At 25.2% G+C, this 18598-nt stretch overlaps 1 protein-coding gene across 4 annotated transcripts in view; it reads right to left on the bottom strand.

Moving 5' to 3' along the window:
• LOC127276638 (gamma-aminobutyric acid type B receptor subunit 2) overlaps positions 1–18598 on the bottom strand; it is a 225943-nt gene that overhangs the window by 74906 nt on the left and 132439 nt on the right. For all 4 annotated transcript variants that reach the window (XM_051297219.1, XM_051297227.1, XM_051297236.1 and 1 more), the window contains one exon: positions 17426–17486. In XM_051297219.1, coding sequence (XP_051153176.1) covers positions 17426–17486 — 61 coding nt within the window. The remainder of the gene's footprint in view (positions 1–17425; positions 17487–18598) is intronic.

The raw sequence follows: 18598 nt of genomic DNA, 5'->3' as shown, positions 1-18598 counted from the left end.
TCCCTAAATTTGAATTAGTAAAAATTTTAACTAATTTGAATTAGTGACTCACTTTTTGCTTTTGAATTAGTTAAATTTTACTAATTTTTTTTTACTATTAATTTGTTAAATTTTACTAATTCAAAAGCAACAAGTGCTCAAATTAGTTAAAATTTTTACTAATTCAGATTTAAAGAGTTTACCAAGATTGTATAAAATACCTACTTGTAAATTTGGAGGGAACCTTAAAAATTGTATTCATATTAAATTTATTTAACAATAATTTTATCATTATTTAAACATTTCCATATAATACACTGAATGTTAAATATATTTTCTGAATTAAATTTAATTTTATTTTTAATATCTTTAATTTTAAAACAAAATTGATTACTCTATTATTGTTTTGCATATGATTTTCACAAAATATGAAATCGATTGTTATAAAGGGATTTTTTTTTTACTGAAAAATTAATTTTCTTCATAAAATTTTTGATTAGAAATTATGACTGCTCTATTTGTTAAATTTTTTATAATAGCCATTTTTTTTCTATATGATAAAAAATTCAAAACTCAAACAGAATATATTGTCTTTCTATACTAATATTAATTTATTAATTTATCTGCATTATCTTCAATTACTATACATCTAAAAAAATTATACTATTATTATTTTCATCGATATTCTTGTGTTCTTTGAAGCATTAACTTTTGATATAATTTACAAAAATAATTTTTATGATTTATGAATATTTCAATATTTTTGAATTTTTGAATATTAGCGAGGTTGCTAAAATCGAAATATTATAAGATAATAAAATAATATATAATCCAGAATTATTTTTGTTTATTTATAATTTGCCTCTATTGTGTTTATTTTACTAACTTCTTGTAAAAAATAGGAGAGTAAAGAAAAAAGAAATATTGAATGAAATATGTAAAAGAACAATTCAATTTTCCTAAAGGTCATAGGAACTGTTAAAGAAATTGATATGTTAAACATAATCTATGAGATTGAATAAAAAAAAAAAAGAAAATATCTTGACTCAGCGAAGAATTGCTACTTCCACTTATGTTGAAACGAGCTCCATAAAAAAACCAAGCTATATATATAGGCATATTTATTCAATCTTCCATAAAAAAAGAAATATTAAAATTAAAAATTTAAAATAATAAAAATTGAAATGGAAAATTACCAAACTAGCCAATAGATAAAAAATTTAAACATTAAAACATTTAAAAAAAATTGCTTCTCATTCAAATTTGAAATCATAATTTTAAAGTCTCTGTTTCCGAGAGATAAAAGTTAACGATGTGTATTTAACTGTCGGGAAAAAAAATTATTTTAATAAAATTATTCGAAATAAAAGTTCATTATATATATATGTTCATTGTTCTTTATATATATATGTTAATTTTGATTCAGTGCTTAAAAAAATTTTGAAAAAGAAGGAGCAATAAATATTCAAGGCATATCTATAAACATATCATTAATATACATTGTAAAATGTACTTTCAAAATTCAATATATGAATTTCAGTGAAACTCAATATAGAAATAAGAAGAAAAAAAGTAAAGTTACTTTTTTTTTGCCTCTATTGTACTTTTTATATTCCTCCTGAAAGTTTTAAATTAGAGTTCAAGCGCTCAATCCCAAGGCGGAAGTGGTGAGAAATAAGATTTTCGCGCAACACTCGTGAACATTCTTCGTTGGTGTTCGTTCCCTCTTAAACTGTCAAAACTTCACTCTCTAATTCTGCTGATCGATAAAGGTTTTTAATACAACGATCATTAGCAAAAATTCTTGAAGCGTATATGAAAAGTGTATATATATATATATATACTATTAGGTATAATAATAGAGGAATATTCGTTATACTTTATACATATATCGTAAATATGAATCGATCATTATTTTAATTATTATTGTAACTCACATATACGCAAGGTCTACTGTATTCAATATATGAAATCCGATATTAGGTTATCATCCTTTCAAATTTGTAGTACGATAACAATAAGCAATAGTTGAAGAGAAACCATCGCACTAACTATATATATATGCTGATGCATAATTTTCGATCTCGGAAGTACCTCAAATTCTAACAAGTTCCCTATAGTTTATAGTTTAGGTGAATCCATATATCTATTCCGTATTAATTGATATTTTGCAATTATCTTCTATGTATGTATGTATATCTATCTGTGTTAGTATTTTAGATCTGATTTTAATAATCTCAAACCGAGCGGTGTCTTGACGTGGAATGACCCATATAACTACATGTATTAGTATTTTAGCTCTGATTTTAACCTCAAATCCAGCGGTGTCTTGGCGTGGAATGACACATATAATATCTCTATACTAGCGCAGTACTGCACTGAGAGAACAAAGTAGTTGTGTCAACTAATAAAATGGTTACGAATACTATTTTGGTTAGTAAACTATCCCGTGCAGAAATTTCCCTACTTAGTTCTACTTTAAGTAAGGCTCTCTCATGGCCCTTGCCAGTTTTTCCCAGATTAAACGACAGTTACTTGGTTATGCCATGTTTGCAATATAACCTAGAAAAAAACATATCAAGGCAGTGGAATGGCCCTTGCCAGTTTGTCCACAAGTATGGCATTCCTTAGAGCAACTCGGTCTTCCCATGGTTTTATGACATAACCTCAAAATAAAAAGTCATTTTTAACACCAAATGAAACTATAATAAAATTAAATTTCCATGCAAAATATTTTATCAAGTAATAATTATTTAATAATAATATTTATGAATTTTTAATTATTTAAATAACAATTAATTCATTTATTAAAATTATTAATTTTTTAGAAAATTAAAGAAAAATTAATTAAGTTAATTTTTAAAAAAAATTTAACAATTTTAATCTAAGAATTTTATCAACAACTCAAAAGAAATAAGTGATTTTTTCTTTACAAAAACTAAAATTTATGTGTCTTTTTTTTACTATGTTATCTATATTTTAGATAATAAGAAAAATTATGTTCCTAAGTTTTAATAAAATAAAAAAATGAAAATATTGACTTATGTTAAATGAATTATTTAACATAAAAAATAAATTATAATTTATATATAATTATTGTTTCTTTATTGTTCTGCTGCTCAAGTCTTCATTTTCCTTAATTTTCATTCATCAAATGAATTTTGTATTATTATGGAGCGTTAGGTTAGGGAGTTCGATCCCAGCGACCGCTAAATATTTTTCAAAATTTATGTAAGCGATTGCGTTAAATAATAATAGGTAGAGGTAAATATAAGGTCTCCAGTAATAATTAATTCCATATTTAATTTTTTTGTTTAGTGTTGGTGTTACTACATATTTGAAGTTGGGTCGACTTTGGGATTATTTTTTGTGAGGCTAGAATTGTACATTCTTCTGTTTTTGTTTTGTTACAAGTTTTTGTTGCTTACAAAAAATGCCTTAAGAAATACTTTTTAAGTTATTATGTGAACCCAAAACTTTTTTAAAAATAATTTGTTATTTTTGGTCCCGTGAAAAATAATTTTCGACGTTGAGTTTCGACGCCAACTTCATAGACATGAAGATTTGTTGGTTAGAAATTAAATTTACATACATATTTTTTTTAAAAATTATTTAACGACTCTCGAGCAGTATTTCCAGGTTTTCTGAATCAATTTTTGGCAGTAATCGACTTTTTTTATTATAAAAAATGAAAATTTCTAAAAAAAAAATTAGCATCATTAAATAGAGCATACCCAAATTAGTTAATATCGATTGTAATTATTTTATTATGTTTCAAATATTAGTGGTGCTCGTTAAAAACGCGTTTCTTTAAATATCTCAAAATCATTTTTTTGACAAAAATCTTGTCAATCACGATCAGAGTAATGATTGTTTGAACTTTTTCAAAATCTTCATGTTTCTCTTTATCTATAAATTATTATTTTGTTCCAAATTGTATTCTTTTTTTATACTTTTTGCCAGATTTTAAGGCCATGATTCATAATTTCTGAATTTTATTTATGTTTATATAAATTTTAGAATTTCCAAGTTCAAAATTGTAAAAAATAAATTAAATTTTCATTGCCACTAAACTGATTTTAATTATTATTATTTTTATTACTATTATTATTATTATTATTATTATTATTAATTAGTCAAGGGAATGTTACAACTGAAATAGTAAAAACACTCGATTCGAGTCTTATATCACATACTCTGTAAGTTACTTGAAATTTTTTCTTTTTAATTTAAAAAAAGATAACCAACTAAAATAAGTCTCCAATTAAATAATATTCATATCTCGTTGGTTACAAGATATTTTTGTAGCAGTACATTTCTACTATTTAATTAATGAGCGAAAATTCTACACTTTTCACGTATATTCATGTATTTTCTCCAATTATATATATATTATTGCAGGTTCAATTAAAAGCAATAAAGCATATCTTTGTTTTGAACAATTGTAATAAATATATAAAAAATGTATAAAAAAATGTATAAAAAAATAATATAAATAATAATAAATAATAGGAATTGTAATATAAATAAATGTATATAAATATAAAACTAACACATGTAATTTGATAAAAAAAAAATTATCTGATGTGTAATGATTTAGAATTTTTTGCAACACCTACCTCTAAAGTTAAGTACCTATTATGAAGAATTCCAACTCTCTATTAGAATTATTATGTAACTATTATGTGAGAAAAATTTCGGTGCGTAAAGTAATATTTCCGTGCGTAATGTAAATTTCAGTACGTAAATTGAATCACTTTACACACCGTTTGAAAAAGAGTTTCTTTATACACACACTTTTCGGTGTGTAAAATTTAACTTTAAAGGTTAGTGTTGCAAAAAATTATTTTTTTTTTTTTTACAAAAATTGACCCAGAGCGTTATGAGTTACTGATATATTATTAAAATAAAATTCATGGTGTGTTCCAATTATCCGACAGCTAACATATATTCAAAACGTTCATTATTACACGGAAAAAAATTTTCTGTAGAATTTACAGAAACTCCTGCGCCATCTACTGATGTTTCTCCAAATAGAGAAATATGTTGAATCATTGGCATTAAAATCTGTTAATTCTACAAGTTTGAACTACAGTTCTTAAAAACTGTTGAGTGACCAAATTATGTATTCTATATGGGGATAATATATATTTGGTAGAGTATTTCTTATAGGTTATATTCTCCTCCGAATACATTAAATTCGCGGAACATTATTGTATAAATTAGTATAACTTCTATGTAAATAAATTCATCCTTCAATAATTTTCTAACAAAAAAAATGAGGAGCAAGTTTTCAAAACTTATGATAAATCCACTTTTTCTTATGTCGAGAAATTGAAACAAACGACTTTTCTCACTTAATCACTACAGTTAATTTTAAAATAAAAAATTTCTAATAATTTATTTCTATAATAATGTTTATATACTTAAGACGTTTCCTTTTTAATTAAACTTTCTTGCCGACACTATGATAATAATAAAAACACTAAATTCGCCTTAACCTCTCGCACTCAATCGTACTCAGCCTTAGTCGAATCACTGCATTGTTTTCGCGCATGCGTTAAATCCTTGCAGAAAATATCTGTAGAATTAACAGATTTAGGAACATGTAAAATCTCTAAATCGACGTTAAAGAATTACCAGAAAATTTTTTTCCGTGTATTATTATGAATATTATTCACATGAAGAGTTCTTTAGTGTAATTTTTTTCCTTTATACTTGTATAATTATATCACAAAATTATCATTTATTTTTAATTATTTTCAAACTCAATTAACATTTTTTTTATAAAACTAAATTAAATGGAACCTACATATTAGTTTTCCAATTAAATTATAAAGAGAAAATTTTAACAGAATATATTACCAGTAATTAGCAATTTTTTTTTCTATATTATATTTTTGCGAACAATATTTAATGAAGACTATATACAATAAAAGCAATTTAAAAATCATCATATGAAATAAAATAAAAAATGGTTCTAGAAATTTTTACAAAATATGGAATCACATGACATCAGTCATTAATTTCTTTTTCCGCGTATAAATGCGCTTTTAAATTTTGCCTACTAAAATTTAAAGTATACTTTCATGCTACTATAAATATAAAAGAAATTGAAATGAAAAATGGATTGAAAATTAAAGACAGCTTTAAATTTTTTTTTTACATTACAATAAGTGTGACATTGTACCATCAAATCGAAATAAGAAGAAAAAAAAGTTTTATATATTTTTATAAATAGAAGCGCCAAAAAAAGTATATATATATATATATATATATATATATATATATATATATATATATATATATATATATATGCATAAAGAAGTGTCTTCATTTTTATATATTTGGATAGGCGAGAAAGTGATGTAAATAGGATACAATATATTGATAGCATCGATTTGACACAAGCTCTACGTTCAAGAATGGTAGAGGTAGGTCTGTGTGAAAAGCCTCTGATATTTCAACAAATTGGATCGACTGTTGCGCTCATCCTTTTTTTTATCCTCCCTTTTCTCTCTGATCTATACTATAGAATCTGCTTGAGTCGCGCGACAGTAGAACAAGTTGTCACAGACAGACGGATATAATCCATCAACTAACTCTACTCTACTATAGACACTTTGGGGCAATCTTTATTTTATACAGGAAAGAGACAAACTTCACTTCTACATTGTAGTTACTCAGATACATATATATATATACTATAAAAGATTTTGACCCTTCTATATATATATATATATATATATATATATATATATATATGTAAATAATAAGAAAATTGAAAATATTTATTAAATATTCTCAAATATATTTTTTTTAGCAAAACAATTAATTGAATTAAATCATGAATTGTAACAGCAAATTTTCAATTATTATTAGTTTAAAATATTTTTTACAAAAGTGTTGTTTTTTTAACATTTAATATTTAAATATTATAAATTTAGCATTTAATTAAATATATTTTGTTCATTTTTTATTGATATTTTCTATCAACTTCTCTCGAGTGTTTATTATTGTGTCAAAAAGTCTGTTTTCTTAATAAGTGAAATGTTTTTTAATGTTGACTATTACAGTTTTACATTAAAAATCCGTTATTGAAAAAAAACCATAATTCAATTTACAAAAATATTAAGCTTGTTACAAAGGAGTGGAAGTCTGAATTCAGTTCTCTCATAGACCAATACATATGCACTTCATGTAGATGCAGAATTGGCTCTGATAAATTTAAAATTAAAAAATCTTTTTCTAATATTTCCGAAAATGAAAAACTGCAAGAAAGAATGGAAGAAATTTAATGATTTTTACCTGATACTTCTTCCATTCTTTCTTGCAATTTTTCATTTAGCGCGGCAAAAAAAAAAAAAAAAAATGACACTACTTTTTTGCTAATTGAGTAACACGGATTTTTAAAATGTATATTGAATCTTTATAAAATTCTCTTTCCAATAAAATTTGAATGAACTTTCTGAAACGTTGAGAACATGGTTAATTTTGCAGTTAAACAATTAATTTTACAATAACAAATTAGTAAATTGCAACAAAATTTTTTTTTATTTTTTCAATTAAAACTCCAGTATTTCAGATTTTCAAAAATATGTCGTTCATTAAAATCCGTCTATTCTATTCCAAGATATGAATTTTTTAACTAAACAGTGTAAAAAACTTCAATTGTTTATAACTAAGAGAAATTTAAATTTTTCAAAATCTCCTTTAAACCGTTTAATAAACTCATAATGAAGTTTACGTTTTTCATATTGCCAATTAAAAACAGTAAAATTGAAAATTTGCTGTTACACTTTAGGAATTCTTACCCAATTTCGAAAAGGGCTCAACTCTGAAAAACCGTAAGAGTCATTTTCACTATCGATTGTTATGCTGAAATGACACTTACGCTTTTTCGAGTTAATCACTTTTCGAAATTCATGATTCAATTGAGTACCTCAACATGGTAAGTCAAAATTTATCATAGATCATACTTTGATTTTTAATATATCTTGTATATAAATTACTTGAATGTAAAAATTTAAAAATAATGTAATTAATTTGATTATCACAAACAGAAGATAGTATAATATTATATACATACACTTTTATACAATATTCAAGACCGAAATTAAAGTAAAACACTTGAAATTCAACGTAGCTGCATGGTCAGAGTCCATGATTCGCATCTCAAGGGTCCTGGGTTCGAATCCCCATGTGTGCGAGATTTTTTTAAAAATGATTCTTAAGTATTTTGTATACTGTATGGTATGGTACGAGTCTATTTTATGAGATAATTTTCATTTTAAATAAATGACAATATTTACAATTTTTTTTTGTTTCTGACTTAAATTCTATTTGGAAATTATTATTCCTATATAGTCCACATGATTCCAATACACTCAGAAAAATGTTTAGTCAAAGCAACCAAAATTTGGTTGGGCCAACAAAAAAATTTTCTTGATATTTAAGCAACCAAACTATTTGTTTGAGTCGAACAAAAACTTTTTTTTTTGCAAATAAAAAATCTTTTTTTCAGTGTATATCGTTGCTTTGACATTTTTGATTTAACTAAAAAATTTTTTTACTTTCTAGTACTTTAACAAAAAGGATTCCATGATTTTTTTTCAAATTTTTTTTTATCAATACCTATATAAAATTTTATAAAATTTCATTTTTTTATTTTGAATGTCAATTATTACGTAAAAAAAGCAGTTTTCGACTTTATTATATAATAAAGTAACAAATGTTTGTCATTTATCAAGTAAATTTTGTTGATTTGTCAAAGAGAATTTTATGATTAATCCAAACGATAAGTGCGCAAAAGTAATAAATTTATTGCACAAATGGATTCTGGGACATTATTATTCAACTTCAAATAATTATTAGAAATTAATTGAAATTTATACAGTCACTAAATATGTAAAAAAAAAAACTTTATTTTATATTTGTCACATTCTCTTGTTATATCAGATGTGATTTTAACCATAGTAACTAGAGATAAAAATTGCCTTTTTTCAAATGAAAAACTGCTATTCGTGCATTGCTTTTGAATTACGGTATAGAAATTGCCGAAGTATAAAAATCACATTCTGCTTTTATTTTTTTTTTTCAGTGTAACTTTCTTAAAAATGCATCAGTTTTAAAAGGTTTTTTTTTTTAAATTGTATGTTTTTATGTGAACTTTTTGAAAATTCATCAAAATAATTTATTATATTATATTATACAATTCAAACATTAAAATTTTATTTTTAAAACTGTATTTTACTAATTTTTTAAATTTTCAAAAAACTACTTCCTTTTACAAAAATTGAAAGTCAGGTCAAGTCGCGTCGTTCTGTTATATGTAAAATTTAAAAAAAAATCGAAGTTATGATCGTTTCAAAATAAAATATCGTTAAAATTCTGAAACTTTGAAAAATTTATGTCACCTAAACATGTTGATAAAAAAATATGGAACCATTTTTGGTAGATTATTAAAAGATAAAAAGATTTTACCCAAATTGAAAGTGTCAAAGTTAACGATATGTTGGAATAGCCAATTTCAAGGAAAACTGACAGAAGGACCTGATAAGTATTTCCTTAAGTAGAGGGTATCGAAGATAGAAAACTCTGGTCAGTACCCCAATAGGCCCACATCCCGTGTGGAAAAGTCGAATGGGCCCCAATGTGGGCCAGACTGTGTTTCCCAATGTCCAAAGTGGGCAACCCAGACAACGCCCAAACTGGGCGCGTAACGCTGATCCCAAAGATTTCCCAAGGTTGGGAAATCCCAGCTGGGGCCAGATTGAGTTATTCCATTTTTATTTATAATTGTTAATTAATAATTATATAAATAATTTAACAACAAACGAGTAAATTAAATGAATAAATATAATTTCCTTTTAAATTAAATTGTATTAAATATGACGACTAACAAACAATGTACATAGTAAAAAAAGTAAAAAAAATATTTATATAATTTAAAAATTAAATTAATTACAACTTAAAACAACTTATAAATGAAAATCTAGAAATAACGCAAAACTATGAAATAAACAAAACTGCGCACGAGGGGAATCGAACCTACGACCTACGGACTTATAGATTAACGCTCTAACCACTATGCTAACGACGCGTACACAGAAAAAAACTGAGTTCAAAAATGAACCTCGAGAAACTCATTTTGAACTTCAGGCAAAAAGCATCAAAATGAGCTAGATCCGATTCATTTTGAGTTCAAGTTAAAATGACAATTATAGTCAATTAAGAAGCACTTTATCATAAAACCATTAATCAAAATCATTGTTTTCAATGAACAAACAGATTACACTTGAAAAAACTTTGTTTCTTAAATCCGATTCATTAAATTTATAGAAAACAAAATAAATTATTTTTAGGTTAGAAACTTCTGAATTGACAGAAATAAATACCAACCATACAACACGAAACATGAAATTTAACGGCGCCACTGACTAAAAACCAAAGATAATGGCGCCAAATTTAAACTTGAAACTATAACCAAAAATAAAGTGTTATTCATTATAATAATGTAATGATTGTTATAACATTCTTCAGTTTAAATATTTTTAAATTATGAAATATTTTTAATTTTAAAAATAATCAAATAATTAATTTAAGAATATTATTATGTGACAGATTATAATTACTACTTTATGTATAATTTAATTATTTTACATCCACAGTCCAGTTTTGTAATATATAAATATATAAATAATTCTAATCAAAGAATATAAAAGTATTAATATTAAATAAATATTAACATAATTAATGTAATATATATATATAAATTTTTATTTAAACTTATTTTAATAAATTTATCCCATACCATTTTTTTAATTGTAATTCTTGTATATTTTACAATTATTATATATTATCTATTATTATATTTATATTATACTATTTTAAAATATAATACATATAATAGTTTGTAAATGAATATTATAAATATAATATATAATAATAATTTATATTATACATTAACTATAATTATTCAAATTTATTGTTAAATTAAAGTAAAAAATATTTCTACTATTTCAATTTGAATATTGCGCCAGTGTGGCGCTGCATACATAATTTGCAGTTGTTGCCAACATAATAATCTTAAAATCTTGAATTTCAACAGAAACTAACATAACCTGACATTTGATCCGGGTCCGGTTCATTTTGAGTAACTTGAAGTTAGTTGTTGTTCATTATGATACCGAATTCAGAATGAACTGCAACAAAAATGAACTCAGTTTTTTTCTGTGTATACCTGCAGAGACAAGTTTTAATTTCTCAGTATCAAAGATGTAAAAATATCACTTACTTAATTTCATTTATTTTAATTTAACATTTTTACCAGTAATAATTTAGATTAATAAGTACCAAAGTATAGTTGCCGTTGAAGTCAAAATTTTGTTTAAATAATTTATTAAATTAGAAAATTATGTTCAATTATTATTAATAAATTGAATAAAAATAGGAAATAAATGATTGAGAATGGAGTCAGAGTGGGAAAGCCCAAACTCAAAAAACGACTAAGTTATTATTATATTAATTAGCTTAGTTCAATAAATTAAAAACTAAGAACTTGACATAAGGTATTAATTAATATTAAGGTATTATTTAAGCATTAATAAAATTAACTAAAGTTTTCAATTTCCTTATTTTTCCTTAAATGTGTATTTTGCCCATATTGGCTTTTGGAAAAATCTCCAAACGGCATATAAATTAAATATAAATATAATTAACTAGTTTTATTATTTTTCATTTTTTCTCAAGTTTTTTATTTATTTATAACAGAATATTAAATTAAATTTCAGTTTGGGAATACTTTGGGAAATCTCAGTTGGGGCCAAATTGGGTTGACCCAAACTTTGCCCAAGTACAATGAAAAACAAACATTTTTTTCAACTTTTCACAGTTGCGCTTTTTTGTATATTTCTTCAGCATATTATTTAAATAATAATTTAATTAATTTAATTCTTTTATTTCTTCATTTTTCAAACTTTGGGAAGCCAAGTTGGGCCCAGATTGGCGCCCAGTCTCACTTTGGGCGACTTTGGGAAGATTTACACACGGGATTCTAATTTCTATAAGGGTAATTCTAAATATAGGCATCATGTGAAAAAATAAAATTTCTTTTAACAGAGTCTACCGATAGGAACATATATGGATTCCTCTATATGAAACTCTATGGTAAGTAATTAAAAAAAGTATATCCTATATACTTCCCCACATTGTATTCCTTTCTATGAACTCATATATATATAGGGAAATAATAATCTACAATGAAAAGACATGGGATTTTATATGAATTCTTTTCCTTTATATGAACACATGTAGGAAAATAATTCGGAGCAAAAGAAAATGATTTTATTATTTTGTTAAAGCAAGTTTATATAAAGTAGGAATCCATACATTGTTGCAGTATATAAGTTCAGAGGTGGAAATTTCTGAACTGTATATATTGTATGTATATATATACACATTTAATAGCATGTACATTCATCAATAAAATGTATATTGTCCAATTGATTTTATCGTAAAGATTTGTTAAATTGAATGAATGGCAGTGTGAAATTGAATGAATTTTGTGAAAGGTATATGATGAATGTTGGAAATAGAATTAGATCTGTCCATTCACATACAAATGAAGTTTATGATAAACTTTAGCGTCTCTGTACTTTGAAACCGTAAGTCTATCTACTAAGATAGTATACGTATATCGTTTACCTCAGGAAACCTATTAGAGATACTCAAACTTTGTTAAGTTCGTAAAATGTTTTAAACTATTTCCTTAAACTTTGTGTACAACAGTTTGATTAAACTTTATATATATATATGTATTTTCAAAATTATATTAAACAATATTATTTTAAAATTAAATTTTCATTATTTCTTAATCAATGTTTAACATTATTACTATGGTTAATATTTCTCATATAAATTACACTAAAGAAATAATTTATATAGAAAGCAAACTATTATTTCCTCCATCAATAATTATATTGCATTTATAAAATAATTTCGCCATCACATCTGTTGCCAGACATTTCTATTCCCTTATCTTAAGAGAGATTTTATTAGTCTCCTTATATTCCATTCTTGATTTTACTTCAATACCTTTTCTCAATAGAAAAAAAAATTCAATTTTGAATTTTGATTCCAATATTGTCAACTTTGAAAACTTATTGAATAGTAAAAATAAAACATTTAGATTTAATTAAGTGTTTGTGAATTGAAAAAGCCCTTTTGTTTTAATTGAGAGTTGCAATTCGAACTTCGACATTGAAAGCATAATCCACAATAGAAAATGGCGTCTTTCTGATATTGACTACCAACTAATCTCAAATGCCAGCTGCGTTCAGGATATCTGATTCTGCTCTGTTTAAGCTCATTATCGAACGACTATGAGTTTCTCAATGGAAATCTCAATGGAATCATTCGACCGTATTTCCGTTTAGCACTAACTGTAACATCGTTACGTGGCCACATTGTCACTATATGCCACTTGTGTACATATCCTATATAAGAAATCTCTAAACGATAAACTCTCGATCTATAGTAACGCCTATCCCATTGGTCGATTGTCGCCGTGGCGTCTATTCCATTGGTCGAATTCTTATTTGTCATCTTCGTCTCGCAAGAGCGTAAAACAGACACGATCTGACCGCGTACAGATTTACCGACACACAGAAATAAAAGTGGTGTGTGCGTCAGTCATCTTTGTCAAGCAACGTTTTCAGTCAGTAAATGAATGAAAGCAATATGTACGGTCGAATTTTCTTAAAACTTATTTTTCCAAACAATCTTCAAGTATTGTTTCTCAGAATAAAAAAATGTTACTTTGTAGTATAAATAATTAATGAAAATTTTGAAGTTTGATTAATTTTTTATGTACAAAAATGAACATTATGTTTATTAAATTTTCTGTCATGAAGAACGTGTTGAATAATATTTTTTCTCTCATAATTTTTTTTATTTAGAAGGAAGGATAAATATTTTGTTTGTAATAATTATTTTAAAATTAAGTGTACCGAATTATTATTTCACAGAATTTCTATTTCATCGTTTTTTCACATTATAAAATTATTACTTAACCAAATATTCATTTAACAGAATTTCCATTTCATCGATTTTTTATGTGTCAGAATTTTCATCTTTTTGAATGTTCATTAAACAGAATATTCATTTAAACGAATTTTTATTAGGTAGAATTTTAATAGGAAGAATTTACTTTTAGCGGAAGTTTCATTTCTTAGAATTATAATTTAACAGAATTTTAATTTAATCAATTTTTAGCATTGCAGAACTTTTATTTAGTCGAAATTTTATTTAAAGAATTTCTATTTGATCGAATTTGCATTTGTCCGAATTTTTATTAACTCGAATTTCTATTAAACAGAATATTTATTTAGACGAATGTTTGTAAGACAGAATTTCCATTTCACCGAATTTTTATTTGTTCGAATTCTTATTTGAACGTATTGTCATTTGAAAAAATTCTTAAAAAGTCGAATTTGCATTTGACCGAATTTCCAATTGGCGAATAAGCTTCCGGCAAAAACGATTCAACCATTTGCAAATTCGATCAAATGCAAATTCGATGTTTTAAGAATTCTTTCAAATAACAATTCGTTCAAATAAGAATTCGAACAAATAAAAATTCGGTGAAATGGAAATTCTGTCTTACAAAAATTCGTCTAAATAAGTAGGTGTTTTGTTTAATGGAAATTCGAGTTAATAAAAATTCGGACAAATTCAAATTCGATCAAATAGAAATTCTGTTGAATAAAATTTCGACTACATAAAAGTTCTGCAATGTAAAAAATTGATTAAATTAAAATTCTGCTAAATAATAATTCTAAGAAATAAAAATTCCGCTAAAAGTAAATTCTTTCTATTAAAATTATACCTAATAAAAATTCATTTAAATGAATATTCTGTTTAATGAAAATTCGAAAAGATGAAAATTCTGACACATAAAAATTCGATCAAATGGAAATTCTGTTAAATGAATATTTGGTTAAGTAACAATTTTATAATGTGAAAAAACGATGAAATAGAATTTCTGTGAAATAATAATTCTAAAAAATGAAACTTTGGATAAAAGTAAATTCTTTATATTAAAATTCTGTCTAATAAGAAATTGTCTAAATGACTATTCTGTTTAACAAAAAATCGAGTATATGAAAATTGTGAGAAATAAAAATGCGATCAAATAGAAGTTCTGTCAATTGAATGTTCGGTTATATAAAAATTCTATCATATAAAAAATCGGATAAACAGAAATTCTGTAAAATAATAATTCGGTCAAGTAAAAATTCGATTAAAAGAAAATTCTATCTAATGTAATTCTAACAAATGGGAATTCTAACAAATTAATTTTAGAACTTATTCATGCGCCCAAAAGATAGAAGTATAACTGTTGAAAAATTCGACAAACTATTTAAAACTGTCATGTTTCATTTTGATGTAATCTGCCATAATGAATATTTGCAATAAATTAAAATATTTTATCGGACATTTATTCTTTTATTAAAATTTTTATAGTTCTACTTTTCTACGCCATAATAAAAGCATTCTAATTAAAAAAAATTGTTTGTGATTTTAATTTTTTATTTATTACTTTTTGGTTCATAAAGAAAAGTTGCTTAGGTTTGATGGTTTTCAAAATGTGTATATTTAGGTAAATATTTTTTTAGCAAATATTCTACTTCATAAACAAAGATTTTAGGAGATTCCATAAAATATTTAGAAAATTCTATAAAGTTTTTAAAAGGTGAAATATAATTTTTAAATATTTCTTTAGGTTTCTAGAAAGTTTCATCAAGTTTCTAAAAGGATCCATGAAGATTTCAGAAGATTTCTTGAAATTTTTAGATGCTTTCCTGAATTTTCTATATATTGTCATGAAGTTTTAAAAATTTTGATGAAGATTTTCTAGAATTTTCCATTATGTTTCCAAAAAGTTCTACAAAGTTTATACATAGAAAGTTCCATAAAGATTCTAAAAGGTTATTCATTCAGTTTCTTCAAAAGTTCTACGAACTTTCTAGGTATAAGGTTCTATGAAATTTCAAGAAAGTACCATTAAGTTCCTACAAGGTTTTATGAAGTTTCTGAAAAGTTCCATGAAGTTTTTAGGAAGTTTCATGAAAACTCTGAAAAGTTCTATGAACAGAAAGTTCCATGAAGTTTCTAGAAATTTCCGTGAATATTTTAGAAGTTTTCATGAAGTTACTATAAAGTTCCATGCACATTGTAGAAGGTTTTATGAAATTTCTAAAAGGCTTCATAAAACGTTCTAGAAAGTTCTGTAAAGATTCTAGAAGGTTTCATTAAGTTTCTATGAAGTTCCATGAAGACATTAAAAAGTTTCATTAAGTTCTTTTTTTAAATTCCACGACGTTTATAGAAAATTCCACAAAAATTCTAGAAGGCTTTATGAAGTTTCTACGAAGTTTCATTAAGTTTCTAAAAAATTTTATGAAAACTCTAAAAAGTTTCATTAAGTTTCTTGAAAATTCTGGAAAGTTTCTAGAAAGTTCAGTTAAGTTTTAAAAAAGTTTCATAAAGACTCTATATGGTTTCATGAAAAGAAAGTTCCATAAGGATTCTAGATCATTTCATTATGTTCCTAGAAAGTTCCATGAAGTTCTTAGAAAGTTTCATGAAAACTCTGAAAAGTTCTATGAACTGAAAGTTCCATGAAGTTTCTAGAAATTTACAATGAAAACCCTAAAAAGTTTTATGAGGTTTCTAGAAGGTTCCATAAAGTATCTAGATAATTCCATGAAGATAGTACAAGGTATTGTGAATATAATGTTCCACAAAGTTTCTCAAAAATTTCAAGAAATTTCTAGAAAATTCTACGGAATTTATATAAGTTTTTATAAATTTACTAGAACGTTCTATGAAGATTCTAAAAGTTTTCATTAAGTTTCTAGACAGTTTCATTAAGTTTCAAGATGGTTCTATATCCTTTCTAGAAAATGACAAACCAATTTCATATAAAAGCATTCTAATAAAATGTCGACTTTTAAGAGTGTTGACTTCATAAATTCCGGTCAAATAAATTATTATCGACAAAAGATTGAACTTTTGACTAATTTTCAATCATAACACATTTTGACATTTGCAATATGAATATTCTTTACTTATTTCTGGTCAAGTAAGAAATACCAACCTAAAAGGCGCGCGCTTGCGCGCGCAGTCTACGTCTAGTATCAATATATATATATATATATATAGTCACACGTATATGAGTGACAATCAACAGCTATTACACGTTATATTCATTTAATGGTTAAAATTTAAACACGCGGATTCAAATATATACCAAAAGATAGACCTGTTAATCTTTTTAGTAAAAATTCATCATCAAAATTGAGAGTCAATTTGACGGGGAAAATTAGAAAAAAATTAGAATTTAAATTTATTATAGAAATTATATAAAATATTCATCACTTACCCTGCATTTGATAGAAGGCTGTTATTCCAACACGATCTGCACCATCAAATGATACTGGACCCTGTAATTAGAAACCATGGATATTATTTTTTCAATACTTATATAATAAAAGCAAGCTACAAATTTTATCTTATTCGTCAGTTTTCTGATTGAAATTATTATAGAGGAAAAATTCGAAAATCATCATTATGTGAAGCTCCACGAGAAATGGGACCTTAGAGGCAAAAAATTTTAGGTTATATTTGTGATTTTTAGATTGAAAATATATACACGCATAGAAAAAGTTTGCTGTGGCAGTGAATTATTTGCTGTCACATAAAATTACGACAGCTAATATAGAGACAGCGAATAAATTTTCTGTGGGGTCAAGAAAGTTTGCTGTGACAGTCAATTTTTAAAAATTAATACTATTATTGTTTGTCACAGTAAACTTTTTCGTTGCCAGAGCAAAAAATTTAGCTGTGGTTACTAATTTTGATAGATCCGATAGCAAACATTACTTAACATCTGTAAGCAAATGGCGAAACAAACAATCGACAATCAAATCGACCAATCAAAAATTATCCATAAAATTGTAATTGGTTGATTTTAAAAATCGCACCGAAATCTTTCTGTCGATTGTTTGTTCGGCCATGTCCAATTTCGGAAAAATGAAAATTCTATCAATTAGAAACTGAATTGAATATTGAATTGGCAACTGAAATAGCATTTTTTCGACGCAATGTTTATCACTAAATATATCTAAAAAAAATTTTGCCTTTAAGGTCCCTTTTTACGTGGAACGTCACATATCTTAAAATTATTTATTTATTATATAAAAACTGAAAATTTAACGGAATTTAAATGGTCTTAAGTAATCGTTCAAAAATGAGATCATAACTTCTCCTTCAATAAGCCTGCAAACTCTCAATTTACGTTTTCTTCCATTAATTACTCCCAAAGTTAATACCGAAGAAGAGAGAAGACTACTTGAACTTTCTTGAGCTCTTGACGGAACTCGTTATTTCTAGATGAATGCACACTACACAGTTTAATGTTTAGAATCAGTCTGCTATTAATCCTGTATTTTCCTTCGAGTAAAACTTCTTTTGTCTTTCACAAACTTGATGGACATTTTATTACTTATTTCCACTTGCAGAAAGGATCTATTCTCAACTTCACACCTTTACACAT

This window comes from Leptopilina boulardi, unplaced genomic scaffold (genome assembly GCF_019393585.1).
Source record: "Leptopilina boulardi isolate dan_hultmark-lab unplaced genomic scaffold, ZJU_Lbou_2.1 LbouV2_103, whole genome shotgun sequence".
NCBI classification, from domain to species: Eukaryota; Metazoa; Arthropoda; class Insecta; order Hymenoptera; family Figitidae; genus Leptopilina; species Leptopilina boulardi.
This window is presented reverse-complemented; position numbering and strand designations above follow the sequence as displayed.